Genomic DNA, 15,580 nt, shown 5'->3' with positions numbered 1-15,580 from the left:
TGGACAAACCCACTCCACATCACGTCCCATGTCCAGTAATCCGGCTCCCGTAGAAATCAAACATCGAATTACCCGGACTCTGAAAGATGTGCGCTGTGGTCCTTGAATTTTAGAGCCATCCACAATCGTGACCTTTGACCGCATCCATCGACACCCAGGAGGCCATTTACTCCTGCTCCGCCTCAGCAGCCGCAGCGTTCCGCTTGGCATTGATACGCTCCAGTCGTCGCTCACGGGCGGCCTTGGTCTTCGCACGCTTAGCATCCATCTCTTCCTTGAGGATGCGCTCGCGTTGCTTCTCAGCCTTGGCCTTGTGAATCTAAAAGCATTCCGTCAGCACAATGCCCCCAATGCTGACCAAATCTTTCAGAACACGTACATGTTCAATCAGAGCGCGCTTGTGTTTGAAGGTGTTACCCTTGCTCAGCTGGTACAGCTCGTGGTACAGGTGCTTGTCAATCTTGCCGGAGGCGCGGTACTTGACGAGGAGACGGCGGAGAATGCGCTGGCGACGCATCCAAAGGACCTGGCTGTAGAGTTGCAATTCGTGTCAGACCCAATCTCCCCCTGAATACCGTAATCTCGTAGGAGCAACACCACATACCTGGGCATCCGAGCATCCTTGGTACCCTTGCGCTTACCCAGACCACGGTGTCGGCCGATGCGGCGGGCGGCATTGAGCTCGCGGGCGCGAGCACGGGAGTGCATGGTCACCGGCTTGCGGATGATCAGGCCATCGCTGATCAGCTTGCGGATGGTTTGCCGGGAGTTGGCATTGGAGATCTCAGTCATCTCATTGGGATCGAGCCAGATCTTCCGCTTCCCGCAGCCGATCACGGAGGCCGCGAGGCGCTTTTGCGTACGAAGGTTGACCCTGCAGAGAAGGCGCAAAGTCCGCCGTCAGCATTTCATGCCTCATTTTTTTTCCCACGACTGAGCAAAATTTCCTGGGATTTCAATGTGGTGTGGTCACATCAAGGGTCCATCGGTGCATTGTTCCATAGAGGTCTAGCTGCATGCAAAGAAAAATCGTCAAAAAAATGTACTCACATGTTGAAAGCGGCGTATCGACCTTCGTTTGGCGGATGGAATTTCGTGGTCAAGTCGACTGTCGGACGGATGATTTCAGTGAGGAGTTTGAGACGGGGGTGGCTGATTAGCTAATCACTTAAGCGAGAAAAACGCTATCCCACATTTAGGGCTCAAGCCCCAATCCTATTTCCCCTTCCGGATGCCGACTCGGCCCGACCATCGGATTGGTGATCATTAGTCATCATGATGCTCTCACAGCCTGATTGGTCGAATGTGCACCAAGGGACATGGTGCCATTTGTGCTCGTTCTGCATGCCATGGTGAAGGGTGACAACAAACAATGCGAACATTGATACGGAAGCCTCAATGGCACGATTCGCTATAGGAAATCGAAGCTTTAAGCAACATAGTTCACTCGAGGCCTCAAATTGCCCACTAAGATGAATAGTTAGGTATCTACCAAGCTGTACGGAGTTGATACCATGGAGTCCGTGATAAAGCCAGTTGGTAATTAACCCTTCCAGCAATTATCTCTCAATGCATTATCGTGGCTTTTCCTTGAGAACTCAGTTCTTTGTAGTTGCTTTCCAGCCATATCATTCTAGAAACTGTATGTTTCATTGACATCTATCCTGGCAGAACGAGTAGTTTATACATCACCGAGCCATAAGGCACCCCCTATGAACCAACCCAGAATATAGACTCGGAAAATGAAAACATGATAGCAATCAAACACGCTTTTCAGATGCATCATCCCGCATGTCATCACTCATCACCAAATGCGTCGGTCCCCAGATCTAGCCTCCCAATGCTCCATACCTCCTTCTCGTCTTCCACTTCATCATTCGATAAGCCGAGACCACCCTGGCCGCCCTCGGCCTCTCTTCGCTCCCGTGCCTGGCCCGCAAGTCGCAGGGCCACTCGCTTGAAGTAGTCGGACATGCTTCTCTTGGTGCCGGGAGGGAGTTCGGCCCCGGGTCCGGCCATATACTTGTCAAAGACGGCGCTCTCAGAATCCACAACAGAGAAGATGGACAAGAAAGCCGCCTCCGCAGCGAGTTTGACCGGGATAATGGTATCCCGCACGCTAGAGAATATCGCCGGTGCGAGTAGTGGCAGATGAGGACGCACCAACTCCGGATGAAGGCGGCCAACCGTGCGAAGCACCACCAGAACCAGACGGCGGGTGTCGGAAGGATTACCCGGTGCAATGATCGGAGCCAGGGCTTCGAAGACACTCTTGAGGGACTCGAAATTCTTGCCGCCAGCCTCGGCGAGGATGTACTTGCCAGCAGCTAGAGTACTATTGTTCGCGATGTAGGGCTACAAACTCATTAGAACATGCTTGTTACTGTCAAAACAATTTTTTGACTTACATCTGAGTGAGCAAGTCCACGGCAGATCACCGAAGGCGTTTCAGCTGGGAAGTTTTCCAGCAGCAGCTCAGGTGCCTCCACGAGGACTGCGTTCAGGCTCAGAATAGACGCATGAGTGAAGTTCGTTGTAAGCGCTCGGCTCCTAAATAAGATTGTTAATACCCGTCCATATCGAATGGGAGGAACGAAACATACTTGATGAGCGGACCAGCAGTAGCAGCAGGTAGATTCTTGACAAAGGCGCCAACAAGTCGAGCGTGAGTGATTGCCATGGCATCTTCAAGAATGTCAGCAATTCCAGATGCAATGGCCACATACAGCATCGACTCACCAGTCTTTTCGCTGCTGTCGTCATCAATGAGGCCGAGAACGGCGTTCCGAGACGTTTCACTCATGTTAGCCCCGGCCTTACTGACCACCTCGTAAAGTGCCTTCATCATAGCATTCTTCACTCCATCGTCATCCGTCTTTGAGCCGGAAATCAATTCTACACCACGGTGAGAAAAAGGTCTACCAAGATAACAGGAGAGTATCTCGTACCTGCAACAAGTGGATCAACCCTTGGCGTGAGGGTGATAAGAATACCCAAACCCTTGGCCGCGCGATTGCGCAACGTTTCGCTCGAAGGGTCCGCCAAACCCCGGGCGAATGTCCTCTGCAGTTGAGGAAGGAATGGCTTGACTGCCTGGGGTATCTTCTCCAGCAGCTTGTTGAGAGCGAAGAACACCGCAGATTTGATCTCCACCGATCTCTCTGACACAACACGGATCAATGGACCTGTGATCTGAGTCACGAACGGCTTCAATGAGTCAGCTCCGGTCCGGTCAATGATATCCGCGATTGCCAGAGCGGCCTGTGTCCGCTGCTCCACGGTTCCGTTAAGCAACCCCTGGAGGAAGATGGGGAAGATAGCCATGATCCCTTTGGGCAGGCTGAAGCCAGGCAAGTCGGCTCCAGGAACACCAACTTGTTTCAGAACTTGACGAGTAGGGATCACCAAGAGCTCCATTTCCTCCTTTCGGATCCTGGATGTCAATTGGTTCAGCGCATTCCAGGCAGACTTGACAACTTCCTTGTCTCTGTCATCAAAGGAAATGAGCAGCACGCGAATCAAGTCTTGGTGGTATCTGGAGAAGTCAATCTCGGCGTCAGAGAAGAACTTAGCGAGGTGGTCAGCCGCCTTTGCTCGTCGTCGGTGATCATCATGCTTCACCAAAGTCATCATCACATTGACAATGACATTGAGACCGTCAAATTCATCCACAGAGAGAAGGATTGTATCGAAAGCGCTGCCGAGCTCCTGCTTACGTTCCTCATCATCGGCGGCAATGATTTCATCCATAAGCGAATTGAGGATGGTCGGTAGCCGACGGGTGAGAGCAGAGCTGGCCACCTGTGCGAGGGATGCAAGAGCGCGAGCGTTGAACACGGAAATGGGAGTTGTCAGAAGGGTAGGGAGGAGGTTTGGAAGGATCATGTTCGCACGCGTAGTCTCGGTAAGGAGCGTGAGCAAAGCGGAAAGAGCCTGCTCAGCCTCATCGGTATTCCGAAGCAAGGACAGCAGATGTGGGAGGACTTGATCGACTGCCCTCTTACCCAGGCGCTGTTGCAACGCATCGAATGCCTCAGCACCGGCTTCTCTAACGCCCGCGTTGCTATCGACAAGTGCCGTTCGAACGATTGAGAAGAGCACTTTATCGTATTCCTCCAATGCCTCATCCGTGGCCGAGACGATGAGCTCTCTGAGGGCAATGCTGATACCCTGCCTCGCGTCCGCGTCGGAGGTTGCCTTCAAACCATCCTCGAGAGAGGGCAACAAGGTGGCCAAGACGTTCTCGCCCGCCTTCCTGATGAGGTCTCCGAGAGCGTTTCCAGCAATGACTTTCTGCTCCATGTTGGACGACCCGAGACGGCGGATAATCAGTTGCGTCAAGGTAGGAACCAAGTCCTTGAGTGTCCTTGGCGATGCCACGAGTGCTTTCCAGACATTAACAGCGGCGCTTCTGACAAGACCAGAAGTATCGCAGCGGCAAATATAGAGAGCAGACAGCACTTTGTTCCGTTTCTCTTCTCCCAAAATCCGGAGAAGGGACTGGCCAGCTTGCGTGGCACCCTCTTCTTGTTCCTCGGCGTCGGCTTCGGCGTCAGCCCTGGCGGTGATACCCGTGATGTTGAAAAGAAGATCGCCCACCAATTCGACCGAGCTGAGCCGAATACGGTGGCTATCATCGGCCAAACCCCGCTCCAGTTCCGGAAGAAGAAGGTCAATGGCTTTCGAAGCAAAGTTCTTGACCAACAACCGACCAGCTCGCAGCGAAGTCTCGCGAATCGACTCGACATCATCCGCCAAACCGGAAAGGATCGGGGGAATTATCTTGTTGAGATAGGCCGCGAAGCTGTTACCGAAACAAGCAGGCAAGAAAATGAAAAGAGACATGAACCCTTCTCTGACATGGGGCTTCGAACTGGAGACGTTCTGCAAAATGGACGGCAGAGTCTCCTCGAGTCTTGTCGTTCCCAAGCCCGCAAGCACTTCGGAAAGAGCTTGGGCAGAACCCAGCCGATCCCCTGCGCTGGTGTCGGATTTCAGAGTAGACATGAGGCTTGGGATGAGATCCGGCAAGGTATCCTCCCCCAGTTTCTCGACGAGTGAGCCCAGGGCCTTGGATGCGGTAGCCCGAGTCGTAGGGACAGGATCAACGACAGCAACACGCAACCCCGCCACCAAAATCGGCAGATGAGAAATGAGATCTTTGCGCTCAGTAAGATGAGCCAGGCTACCGATGATCTGGGCGGCTTTGCGCTTGGTGTTCGACCGATCCCCAAGACCACGCTCAAGGATACGGACGACAAGGGCAAGGGAGGGAGCATCCAGGTAATGGACGAAGGATACTTTGATCAACGCATCCAACGCTTCTTCGGTGTGTTTAGTGGGATCACTCAAGGCCTTCAGAAGGATTCCAACCAAGCTCTTGATCTCCGGGTTGCTGATGACTTCCCCGAATCGCTGCAGGCTGCGGTTGGCAGCATTACGCACCTCCTTGTGGGTGTCGTTCAGCACCTCTGTCAGTGGAGGAATGATCTCTGGAAGACTGGCTGCCAGCTGCTGGGGGTCTAGGTATGCCATAGCACCCAGCAGATCACATGCGCCTTTCTTGCTGCGCCATTGGGTATCATCGAGCCCTTCCAGCAGCGTCGGCAGAATTTGTTTCACGCCATACGAGCTCAAACTCGAGAAGCAGGATTTGGCCGCGTCCAGGCAGGCATCCCGAACGTCGACGCTAGGATCGCCGAAGCTGGTGAGAAGATGCGGAACAATCTTAATGACATATGGCTCGAATGTTCGTCCAAGAACCGTTGAAAACAACTCGTAAGCCAGAAGCACGCCTTGCCGTTGATACGGATCCTTTTTGTTGCCCAGCGCTTCCTCCAGGGAAGACATGATATTGTATTTGCGCAAGATGACGACACCTTTGCCGCGCACTATGCCAGCAAGACCATAGGCCGCACCACGGCGAGACGCATACTTCTTGGCATGCACGAGCTGATCAAGCAGCTCTTTCACATAGTCTTCAGTTTCAGGGCCCAAGAGCCGCACGAGAGGTGGTAGACAATCAGCCACAGCGAATTGTACCATCTCAGAAGGCGTTGGAAGCGCCGCGAGCAATTTTTGGATTACGGTGCTCAAACGAGCATCGCCAGATTTGAGGTGCCTGGCCAGCGAGCCGTAGAGCACAATAACTGACTCATTCAACCAGTCCGAGCTTTCCGTAGCTTTGTCCGATGTCTCTAAAGTATTCTCAAATAGCGCCATCAACTCCTCCACCCGCTCGTGGCCGCGTTCCGCAATCACTGCTCTTCCGCTCTCGGCCATCTGTCTCCGGACTTGAGCGTTCTTGTCAACCAAGGGACCCTTTTGGATTAGAAACTCCATGAAAGACACGATCTTGTCACCCTCGAACTGACTGGCCAGTGCTCTAAACGTAAGGGCGATCCCACTCCTGACCTCCCATACATCAGTTGGGTCGACTTTCACTGGCATTCCGTACTTGTCCTTCTCGGGAACTTTCGGCTTGATCTCATCTTCATACTTTGACTGGAGCTCCGATAGGACTTGCGCAAACATTGCAGGATAAGACTTGACGGCGTGTGCGAGAGCTCGAGCCGCGGCTCCACGCAATTGAGGGTCCTTGGAGCTGAGATACTTCACAAGTTGGGAGTAAGAATTTTCGTCGACTTCCAAAGCATTGTCCTCCCAGATCGTTTCGGCAAGTTCGACGTTCTCCTCCACGTGATCGTGGCAGCAAAGCCAGATGTGTTCCGAGAAGTCCAAGTCAGTCAGGTCAATCTCGGCTTCAATGACTTGTAAGACGGCAGTCCGGACGGAAACGTCAGCCGAAATGGTTCCTTCCAACAAGACCGCCAATTCATCTCGAGTGAGATTCGGCGAGATACATCTGCAAAAGTCTGAGAGAGTATCTTTGACCAGTTTATAATGCTGTGAATATTTCGACAAGGCAGCGATAAGGCGCTGCAAAACGTCTCCTCGAGGAAGGCGAGAATCAGAAAACGAGGAGGAGTGGAACGACAAAAACTCCAGACAAAGGAGAGCCTGTGTACCCTCTTCTTCTCCTTTTTGTTCGTCGATGCCACCACGATCAAGGACAAGCATAATCAGCGGCAGCACGTACGCGAGCGTCAGCGCGTCAAAGGGTATTTGCTCTGACGCGAAGCGCAGTCGGTACGTGATCTTAGAGACCAACTCACCGAGAGGCGATGCTTCCAAGGAAGGCGCTAGATACGCATTCCCAATCGCCCGCAAAGTCGCGACGCCGATAGATGGCGCGAGTGAGCCGATCCGGGAAGAGATTTTACTAGCACAAGCGATGAAAGTGGTGGACACCGTGTCTCCGACAAACATGCCGACATTTGCACCTGCCAGGGACAGGAGCGACGTAACCGCGGCGTTAATCCATCCTTCAGTGTCTGTGGGTGGCCCACTTGCGAGACCACGGATAATTCCTGAACCTCGCTCGATTCTTTTTACCTCCGATAAAACGTCCGCTCGAATCTTGCGTTCCTTCTCCAACTGTGCGTTGACTTTGGCTTGCTCCTCGGGGGACAGTTTCCTTTGGGCCTGGCCCTTCTTTTGGGCGATCTGCGCTCGGAGCTCTTCTTCCCATTTGAGCGTATCGTAGTCTTTGATGTTCTTGCTAGTTAGTTGTTGGGATGCTTTTGTATTGAGCACATCAACGAACAGCGTGCCCTCCGGTGTTTTTGCAATAGCTGCATCAGTGGCCGTAAATCGAGAAATGCGGCTAGTGGCCAGGTCATCACGGATTAGATCAACGATCCGTGGCAGCATCACATCCGGACTGACGAATGCAAGGTCAGCGGCGGCGCTCCAGACGGCCGAGCTAGCACTTGGAATCGCTGATTGCACAGGGTCTTCAATGACGCCCGTTAATTGTTTCAGGAAATCGTCTGGTCGTTCGGAAGCGAGCTTCCCAGGATCGATGCCGATTCTCAAGCACGAATCGATCCAAGACACGTTTTGTACAAGCTCCGGTCGACAGAGCAGAACGGTACGAATCATCTGATCTTGAAGGTCCTTCTCCGCGTCTGAGGTATGGGTAGCTGAGGTGCCAGAGGGGCGGACCGAAATCGACTTCATGATGAGGTAAAGCAAGCTCTGACTGCCCTCGCCGCAAAGGGCTGCCGCTGACTCTTTATCACGGACAGCCAAAGAATGTATCCAAGTCCATACCCCATCAATTATTGCGTTTCCCACCGTGGACACATCGTTCCGATACACATCCGATAATGTCCTACAGAATTCAGGCCGGCATCTAGCGGGAACACTGGAGTTGACGATAATGTAGATGAAAGCCTGTGCCCAGGCATTCCGGGTTGCAGAGTCGTAATCTCGAAGGCTCGCACGCGTAGATATCGCCGCCAAGGCACGGGTGTTCCATCTGAAATCGGTCTCGGAGCTTGCCTTGCTGTAAACCTTCGGATTCAAGAACGGCGCTTTGGGCGTGATTGTCACGAATTGCTTGACGACGTCCGTCCATTCAGCCGCCGCAGCAACGCCCGTTTCGTGCAGTCGACCCAGCAATGCAACGTAGGCATAGGCGATCGAAACAAGTCCGCTCTGCGCCGCCGGGAGCGGATTGGCCACGACTTCATTGAAGGAATTCTTCAATGTCGCCAGCAATTCCTTCACTAGTGATGAATTCGAGGAGTCCGATATCACGTCGTCGTTCGCGTCCCAGACAACCTCACTAACATGCAGCTGCCACAATTTCCGAAACGGGATCCGCTTGTCGGCACAAGCTTTCGAGATCGCCGTTACAGTGTCCGGCTTGAGTGCGACCTTGGAATTGAGAAGATGGAAGAGATGTTTGCATACTGCATTCAGCTCTGCGTCCAAGGCCGCCTCACTCGGTTCCTTTGCGGATACTTGAACGAGGCCGGCGACAACTTCGGCGGACAGATTGTCGAAGCATGGGACCGCAGACAGGAATTGAGCATGCAATGCACGCTGTTCGGCATTGGTGATTTTCTGCGACTTCAAAGGCCCAAGGACTTCCCCGACTACCCTCAGGAGGCCGTCTTCGGATTTGCATTGAGTCATGAGTGATTGGAAAGATTCGACGGCGCCGTTCCTGACTGTCTGATTGGTGGATTTCAGGCTGGAGACCAGGGGCTTCCAAAGTCGAGCAGAGGTGATTTCAGAAAGATCAAAGTCTGGAGATAGCGATGTGCAAAGCGGTGGGATTACACCATTGAGCACCATCTCCGGAGATCTCAGAATCGCTTTCTCCAAAGGTGAAAGCACTTCCTTCTCGAAATCATCCTGGGTTACATAGGAACGGAAGAAATCGGAGAGGGCATTGGCTATATGCGACGGGACGGCGGATCGGGAGCCCACCACCTCCTTCACGTAGAATGTCATTATCTGTGTTTTGACGCCCTCTGCAGCCTTCCTCCGGGATTCGAGTCGCGCAGCAACGCCAGAAATCACGCCGATAAAAGGCGCATTTCTCTGGGCGCGCGGTTCTCCCGTCAGCCGTACGATGGACTCCCGAACGACTTCGTCTCCCCAGATCTTGGAAGCGAACAGAGCTCTCAAGCCACGTCGCGTGACTCTGAGCGCTGCACGCCGTACCGATGGCCGCACGAATTGGTCTAGGCACAACTCCAGTACCTTCGCTTGGGCGGAAATCACGTCCAGGACGAGGGGGAGGGGAACGGATACAGTGCTGAAATGCTGCAAGATCGTAGCACACCAGCCCACCAAGGCAAATGCCGAGGCTGGAGCGAGGCTCGATTTGGTGCATTCTTTCCGCAGTCTTTCAGCCAGACGCTGGAGATCCTCCTGGTCGGTCGTCGCACGCAAGATGGCTCGTAGGCACTCTTGAACGGCGACTCGAGAGGGACGGTCGATATAATAGGGATAGGTGAGAAACAGCAGGTCCAAGAGCGGTTCTCGGGCTTCGTTAGACACTAGCACCCCTGTGGAGAGAGAAGCATCAGCGACAACCGTCCATGGGCATGGAGTAATTGCAAAGTAAGTACCATTCTTCTCTCGGACCTCTTGGAGAGCCCGCACTCGACGCAACGTCGAGCTAGACAAGAGGGCGATGCCCAAGCTCTCCAGGTCCCCATTCTGGACAGCATCCCATTTAATCTCGTCCATCTTAGGGGAATTGGGTCATGTCGATAATATTTGAAAGTAACAGTTGCGGTGGATTTGATTCCCGCAATTGCTGTGATTGTGTCATAAAACTTTTCGACGTTTGTGGTGGGGAGCTTTTTTTTTGAACAGAAGTGCCCGTCGCCTAGAATCCATCAAATTCGCCCACCCACAGAAACTCTTCAGCACCTTTTGAATCTTCAACCATTGCAGAGACTACAGTGCGGGAAACTTGCAGATCTTCTCAGAAAATCCTTCGGAATCTGACATGAAACTCCAAGATGGCACCGAATAGGAAGAAAAAGAAGCCAGCGTCGAATCCCGCCCGCGGCTTTGCGACGGTTTCCGTGCCATCTAAACCCAAGAATACGGACTCTGCAGCCATTCCATCCCCAGAACGACATCCAGCGACTCCATCAGAAGGTGGCAAGTCCATGCCGTCTGCGGAGACGCAGCATCCGGAGTCGAGCCAGCCGAAAGAGCCTAGCTTGCAGAATTACAGCCCGGAGGAGCTGGAGAAGCACTTCGAGGAGGCGGAGCTGCAGAGTTTTGTTGAGAAATATGCTACCAAGTGTAAGAATGACGCCTCTCGATTGGCGTCTCGATGTGAGACCGAAAAACGAATACTTAGGCCACAGGCCACCCCTCTAAACATGAACGAATGGATGCCGGAGGAGACGGTCAACGCGATCATTGGTTTGACCGAAACGGAGGAAGGGTCCCATGACTCCCAGATCGAACGAAATGGGAGCAGTTTCAGAGAAGAGGATATGATTGTGCGCCTATGGACGTTGAGAGACGCGCTAATCAAGCTCGGGTTTACAGAGCAGAAAGTAGAAGAATTGCTAAAACACGTATTAGTGACATATTCTTCTGGGCTCGGTAATAGAGATATCGCAGGAAATCTCGATGAGTTCCTGGAATGGTTCGCATTGCATTGCAGCCCGGAGGAGCTTCCCTCGTACGACAGGGACAAGGACCCGATTGCAAAGGGCACTGAAACAACCACCTCCTGGATAAATGGTAAAATCTACGGGCTTGAGTGTAAGGGCTTTCACTGACTATTCTTAGATAACAATGAAGCCCAAGTGCCCCGTCATAGAAAGAATGACCGCGAGGAAGCTGAAAGCTCCGTCTCTGAGGCTGACATGGAACCAGACTCAGTGGCAGACTTAATTGAAGTAGACGATGACACTGACGAGTCCATTGACCCAGAAGACTTTACTGAGGAATATGTTTCTCTCCAAAGTCGCTTGTACAGTCTACGGCCCGAGCTCTTTGACCAACCGAGATCTCGGAGCAAAAAGTCAGGGGGTGCTGCAACAAAGACAGTGACTCGGGACTCCGACACACAAGTGCGACGACTCCAGGCGAAGCTCTCCAAGATTGGAAACGATGTCCTGTTTGACCGCAGGACGGCCGAGGCGCAATGGAGGGAGCGGCTCAACGAGTTACGAAAAGAGGCAGCCTTCAAAAGGATCAGGGAGAACCAAGTGGAAAAACTTTCAAAACAGGCCTCTCCTGGACAATCCGATCCTGAACCTGGAGATAATCTGACGGGGGATGTACTGGGAAAAGGTGGTGACGAAGAGCTTTTTGGTGACTTGTTTGCCACTGGTGACACGGAAGCTGCCCCGTCAACTTCTATGACAGAGGCCCCCAGTTCGTATGTTGAACTTCGGGATTTTGGCGAGCCGACGGGCTTGAGCCCTAGAAGAGTGTTGGAAGAAACTTGCCGAGCCAGGTATGTAGTGGGAAGGATGTGGACGCACAGAGCTGATGGCTAGTCAAACTCAGGGACCCTAAATGCAAGATCAAGACCAAAGATTTGTCAGTTTCAACCCATTCGAACCGAAAAGCCATCGAAGTGCAGTGGTCCAAGCCGCAGGATGAAATCTGTTCCATCTCCTTGGAAAGGGTCACCATCAAATCGAACGCATGGACCGTGTTCGTTTCGATGGACAGCATTGCTACTCCTACGCCGGCGCAAGCGGAGGGATTCGTATGCACACTTTGTTTCTTCCTCATCACGGGGTCGGATTCAAAGGAGAGCAAACCATTCAACCGACTGCCGGCAGCGTGGAGAGATCTATGGATGGAATTTGTTGAAGTTAGGAAGCAGCAGGAAGAGGAAACCAACAAAGGGACATGGAGATATCTCCGCGGTCTTATCAAGGAGACTTCGGGGGAATATGATCACGACGTTGTATCAACGGAGAACTTCCGGAAGCGCAATGCAAACGCCAGAGAAGCGAAGTCTGCGGAGTCTGGACATAAAATTTCCTCGGCTGATGTTGAGGCGTCCAGCGAGGATTTGATCAATCTATGGGAAGAGAGATCATCACGGCCTTCATTTCAACACATGATCGAGTTTCGAAAGAACTTGCCAGTATGGACATACAAGCAAGAGATCCTCGACACCCTCGCGAGCCATCAGGTGTTGATCGTTTGTAGCGAGACGGGCAGTGGCAAGAGTACGCAGATTCCATCATTCATTCTGGAGAATGAACTCTTGAACGGTCGCCCATGTAAAATCTACGTGACCGAGCCTCGCCGGATTTCTGCGATCTCTTTGGCGCGACGAGTCAGTGAAGAGATTGGCGAGAAGAGCAATGACATTGGAACAAACAACTCGCTTGTTGGCTATGCTATCCGACTGGAGAGCAAGATCAGTCAGGCTACGAGGCTGATATATGCGTACGTCGGTATCACATCTTTCAGCAGGATCTGAGCTAACATGGGGCCAGTACGACGGGGGTCGTCGTGCGAATGCTGGAGCGACCCGGTGATTTCCAGGACATCAGCCATATCATCCTAGACGAAGTCCACGAGCGTACAATCGACAGCGACTTCCTGCTGATTGTCCTCCGACGGCTCTTGGTGCAACGGCCCGAACTCAAGGTGGTACTGATGTCAGCAACAGTCGATGCGCAATCTTTCTCGAGATATCTTGGAGGTGCTCCTGTGATCAATATTCCGGGCCGCACATTTCCGGTCGAGGTCAAGTACCTGGAAGATGCGATTGAGATGACAAACTACCGCATCGGCGAACATTCATCGTCGAACATTGTTGAAGACATTGATGATGACGACCTGTCGAATGCTCCTCGGAGTGAGCGGGAGGCCACGGGCTTGAAAGCAGCGCTGGAGGGTTATTCGAGCAAGACAAAAGAAACAGTTTTGAAATTCGACGAGTACCGACTGGATTACGCGTTGATCACGAAGTTACTGGCTACGATAGCGACCGATCCACAGCTATCGCGGTACAGCCGGGCCATTTTGGTGTTTATGCCGGGTCTCGCTGAGATTCGGCGACTCCATGATGAGATAACGTCGAATTCAACGTTTGATGGGAGCTGGATTATCCATACACTGCATTCGTCGATTGCCAGTGAAGATCAGGAGAAAGCATTCCTGGTTCCCCCAGAGGGGATGCGGAAGATTGTAATCGCCACGAACATCGCGGAGACCGGTATCACCATCCCGGACATCACTGCCGTGATTGATGCAGGGAAAGAGAAGGTGATGAGGTGAGTAGCACCTCGACGGCTTCCTTTTGGATTGGTCTTACACGTCAACAATCAGGTATGACGAGCGACGTCAGTTGTCGCGACTGGTAGAGTCGTTCATTTCCCGAGCCAATGCAAAGCAACGCCGAGGACGCGCTGGTCGAGTTCAGGAAGGCGTATGCTTTCATCTGTTTACACGGTACCGGCACGATCATTTGGTAAGTTTTGGTCGTTAGAAGAAGAATGCTTGCTTTCTGTGAGTTGCTCTAATTCAGTACAGTTGGCAGAACAACAAACGCCAGAAATGATGAGGCTCTCACTGCAAGACCTTGTGCTGCGGGTGAAGATCTGCAATCTGGGGGATGTCGAACAAACTCTGCTGGAAGCAATGGATCCGCCTTCGCCGAAGAGCATCCGACGAGCGATCGACTCGCTGAAGGAAGTGAAGGCTCTCACGGCGACGGAAAGTCTGACTCCTTTGGGGAAGCAGCTGGCAAAACTTCCGCTCGATGTGTTGCTAGGCAAGCTTATCATCTACGGGACTATCTTCAAGTGCTTGGATGCGTGCGTGAGTATCGCGGCAATCTTGTCTTCGAGGTCGCCGTTTGTGAATACGGTTGGCACCAGCAATCAGCGTGACTTGGCGCGACAATCTTTCAAAAGAGGTACGTTCGGTAGAATGGATGGCGTAGGATTGTGACTGATTCTTGCAGGAAACTCGGATCTATTGACCGTCTACAATGCCTATCTGGCGTGGAAGCGGATCAGAGCCACTTCGGGAGCCAACGAATACACATTTTGCCGAAAGAATTTCCTCAGTCCTCAAGCGTTACTCAATATCGAGGACGTCAAGACACAGCTTCTAGTCAGCATTGTGGACGCCGGATTCGTGAAACTGGACGCGGACGAGCAAGCGGCACTTCGAAGGTAAGAGTGATTCCTTTTTTTTTTTTTACTAGACCGTGACGCGGCTACTGACGAACTGCAGAGCACGCGTCACCGGACGCAACCGAACGTTCTTCACGGTGCCACAACGGCTAGACCACAATAGCTGCAAGGACGTTGTCGTCAACTCGGTGATCGCGTGGAGTTTCTATCCCAAGCTGGCGGCGCGAGAAGGCAAAGGCTGGCGGAACGTGATGAACAACCAGACGATCACGGTCCATCCGACATCGATCAACCGGGGATGCGACGCGAGTGTTCAATGGCTCGCATATTACCATGTCATGCAAGCGCGCAACCGGCAGAATCATGCGCACGAAACCAGCGCAGTGGAGAGCTTTGCAGTTGCTCTGCTTTGCGGCGAAGTAGACTTCAAGGTACATATATGCCCGAGAGGAAAAATTCTCCGGACCAAAAGGATTCAACTCACAGAGGACAGTTCTATGCGGGCGTGATCTCGATCGACAACCACCGCATCCGTTTCGCCGCACGTGACTGGAAACAGATGCTGGCGCTTAAGATTCTGGCAACGCATATCCGCGCGATTGTTGCAGAGACTGTCCGACAACCGACCAAAGAGCTCACACACCGGGAGCGACAGTGGATGGAGCTGTGGCAGGGCATTTTCGACTAATGTAAGTCATTGGATTGTACTCGCAGCAGGTAGGCTTGAGTTGCATACATGATAGAGTTGAGAGTCAAGACAAAGAATCAACTGTGATTAGACAAGGAATCGATTCTAATTCATGATGAAGCTGTAGTACAAGTCTGTTGGGTTATGAGTGCTGCAGGTTTTCAGAGAATAGTACTCTCTCTGGGTGTTTAGAGGCGATCATGCATTAAACTTTCAATGAAACATACATACTTTCCCAGGTCTGGAGTCGCAAACGAAATCAAGAAGTTACCTCCAATCCTTTTGTCGGACGAATATTAGGGCTGAAACTTGGACGCGCTGGAACAGACACGTCAAGTAAGTATATTTACCCATGAAAGAGTCAAGCCAATCTGCCCATCTCCTCTCC

At 52.4% G+C, this 15,580-nt stretch overlaps 3 protein-coding genes across 3 annotated transcripts; 1 reads left to right on the top strand and 2 right to left on the bottom strand.

Annotated features, from left to right (window-relative positions):
- Positions 1-166: 166 nt before the first annotated feature.
- Positions 167-792, bottom strand: VTN31DRAFT_2772 (60S ribosomal protein eL19; the record flags this gene model as incomplete). Its single annotated transcript, XM_069402977.1, has 3 exons — positions 167-319; positions 380-530; positions 605-792. The coding sequence occupies 3 exons, from the start codon at positions 790-792 to the stop codon at positions 167-169; spliced, it is 492 nt and encodes a 163-aa protein (XP_069262205.1).
- Positions 793-1,797: 1,005 nt separating this feature from the next.
- On the bottom strand, positions 1,798-10,110 carry VTN31DRAFT_2771 (uncharacterized protein; the record flags this gene model as incomplete). The annotated part of the gene is made up of 6 exons (XM_069402976.1): positions 1,798-2,355; positions 2,409-2,550; positions 2,604-2,685; positions 2,740-2,895; positions 2,949-9,926; positions 9,990-10,110. 6 exons carry the CDS (start codon positions 10,108-10,110, stop codon positions 1,798-1,800), a joined length of 8,037 nt encoding a protein of 2,678 aa, XP_069262204.1.
- A 278-nt stretch (positions 10,111-10,388) lies between these two features.
- On the top strand, positions 10,389-15,192 carry VTN31DRAFT_2770 (uncharacterized protein; the record flags this gene model as incomplete). Its single annotated transcript, XM_069402975.1, has 9 exons — positions 10,389-11,130; positions 11,179-11,851; positions 11,905-12,804; positions 12,855-13,637; positions 13,693-13,834; positions 13,897-14,281; positions 14,330-14,543; positions 14,605-14,935; positions 14,998-15,192. 9 exons carry the CDS (start codon positions 10,389-10,391, stop codon positions 15,190-15,192), a joined length of 4,365 nt encoding a protein of 1,454 aa, XP_069262203.1.
- Positions 15,193-15,580: the final 388 nt, after the last annotated feature.

This window comes from Thermomyces dupontii (genome assembly GCF_041956625.1).
Source record: "Thermomyces dupontii strain NRRL 2155 unplaced genomic scaffold VTN31scaffold_2, whole genome shotgun sequence".
NCBI classification, from domain to species: Eukaryota; Fungi; Ascomycota; class Eurotiomycetes; order Eurotiales; family Trichocomaceae; genus Thermomyces; species Thermomyces dupontii.
This window is presented reverse-complemented; position numbering and strand designations above follow the sequence as displayed.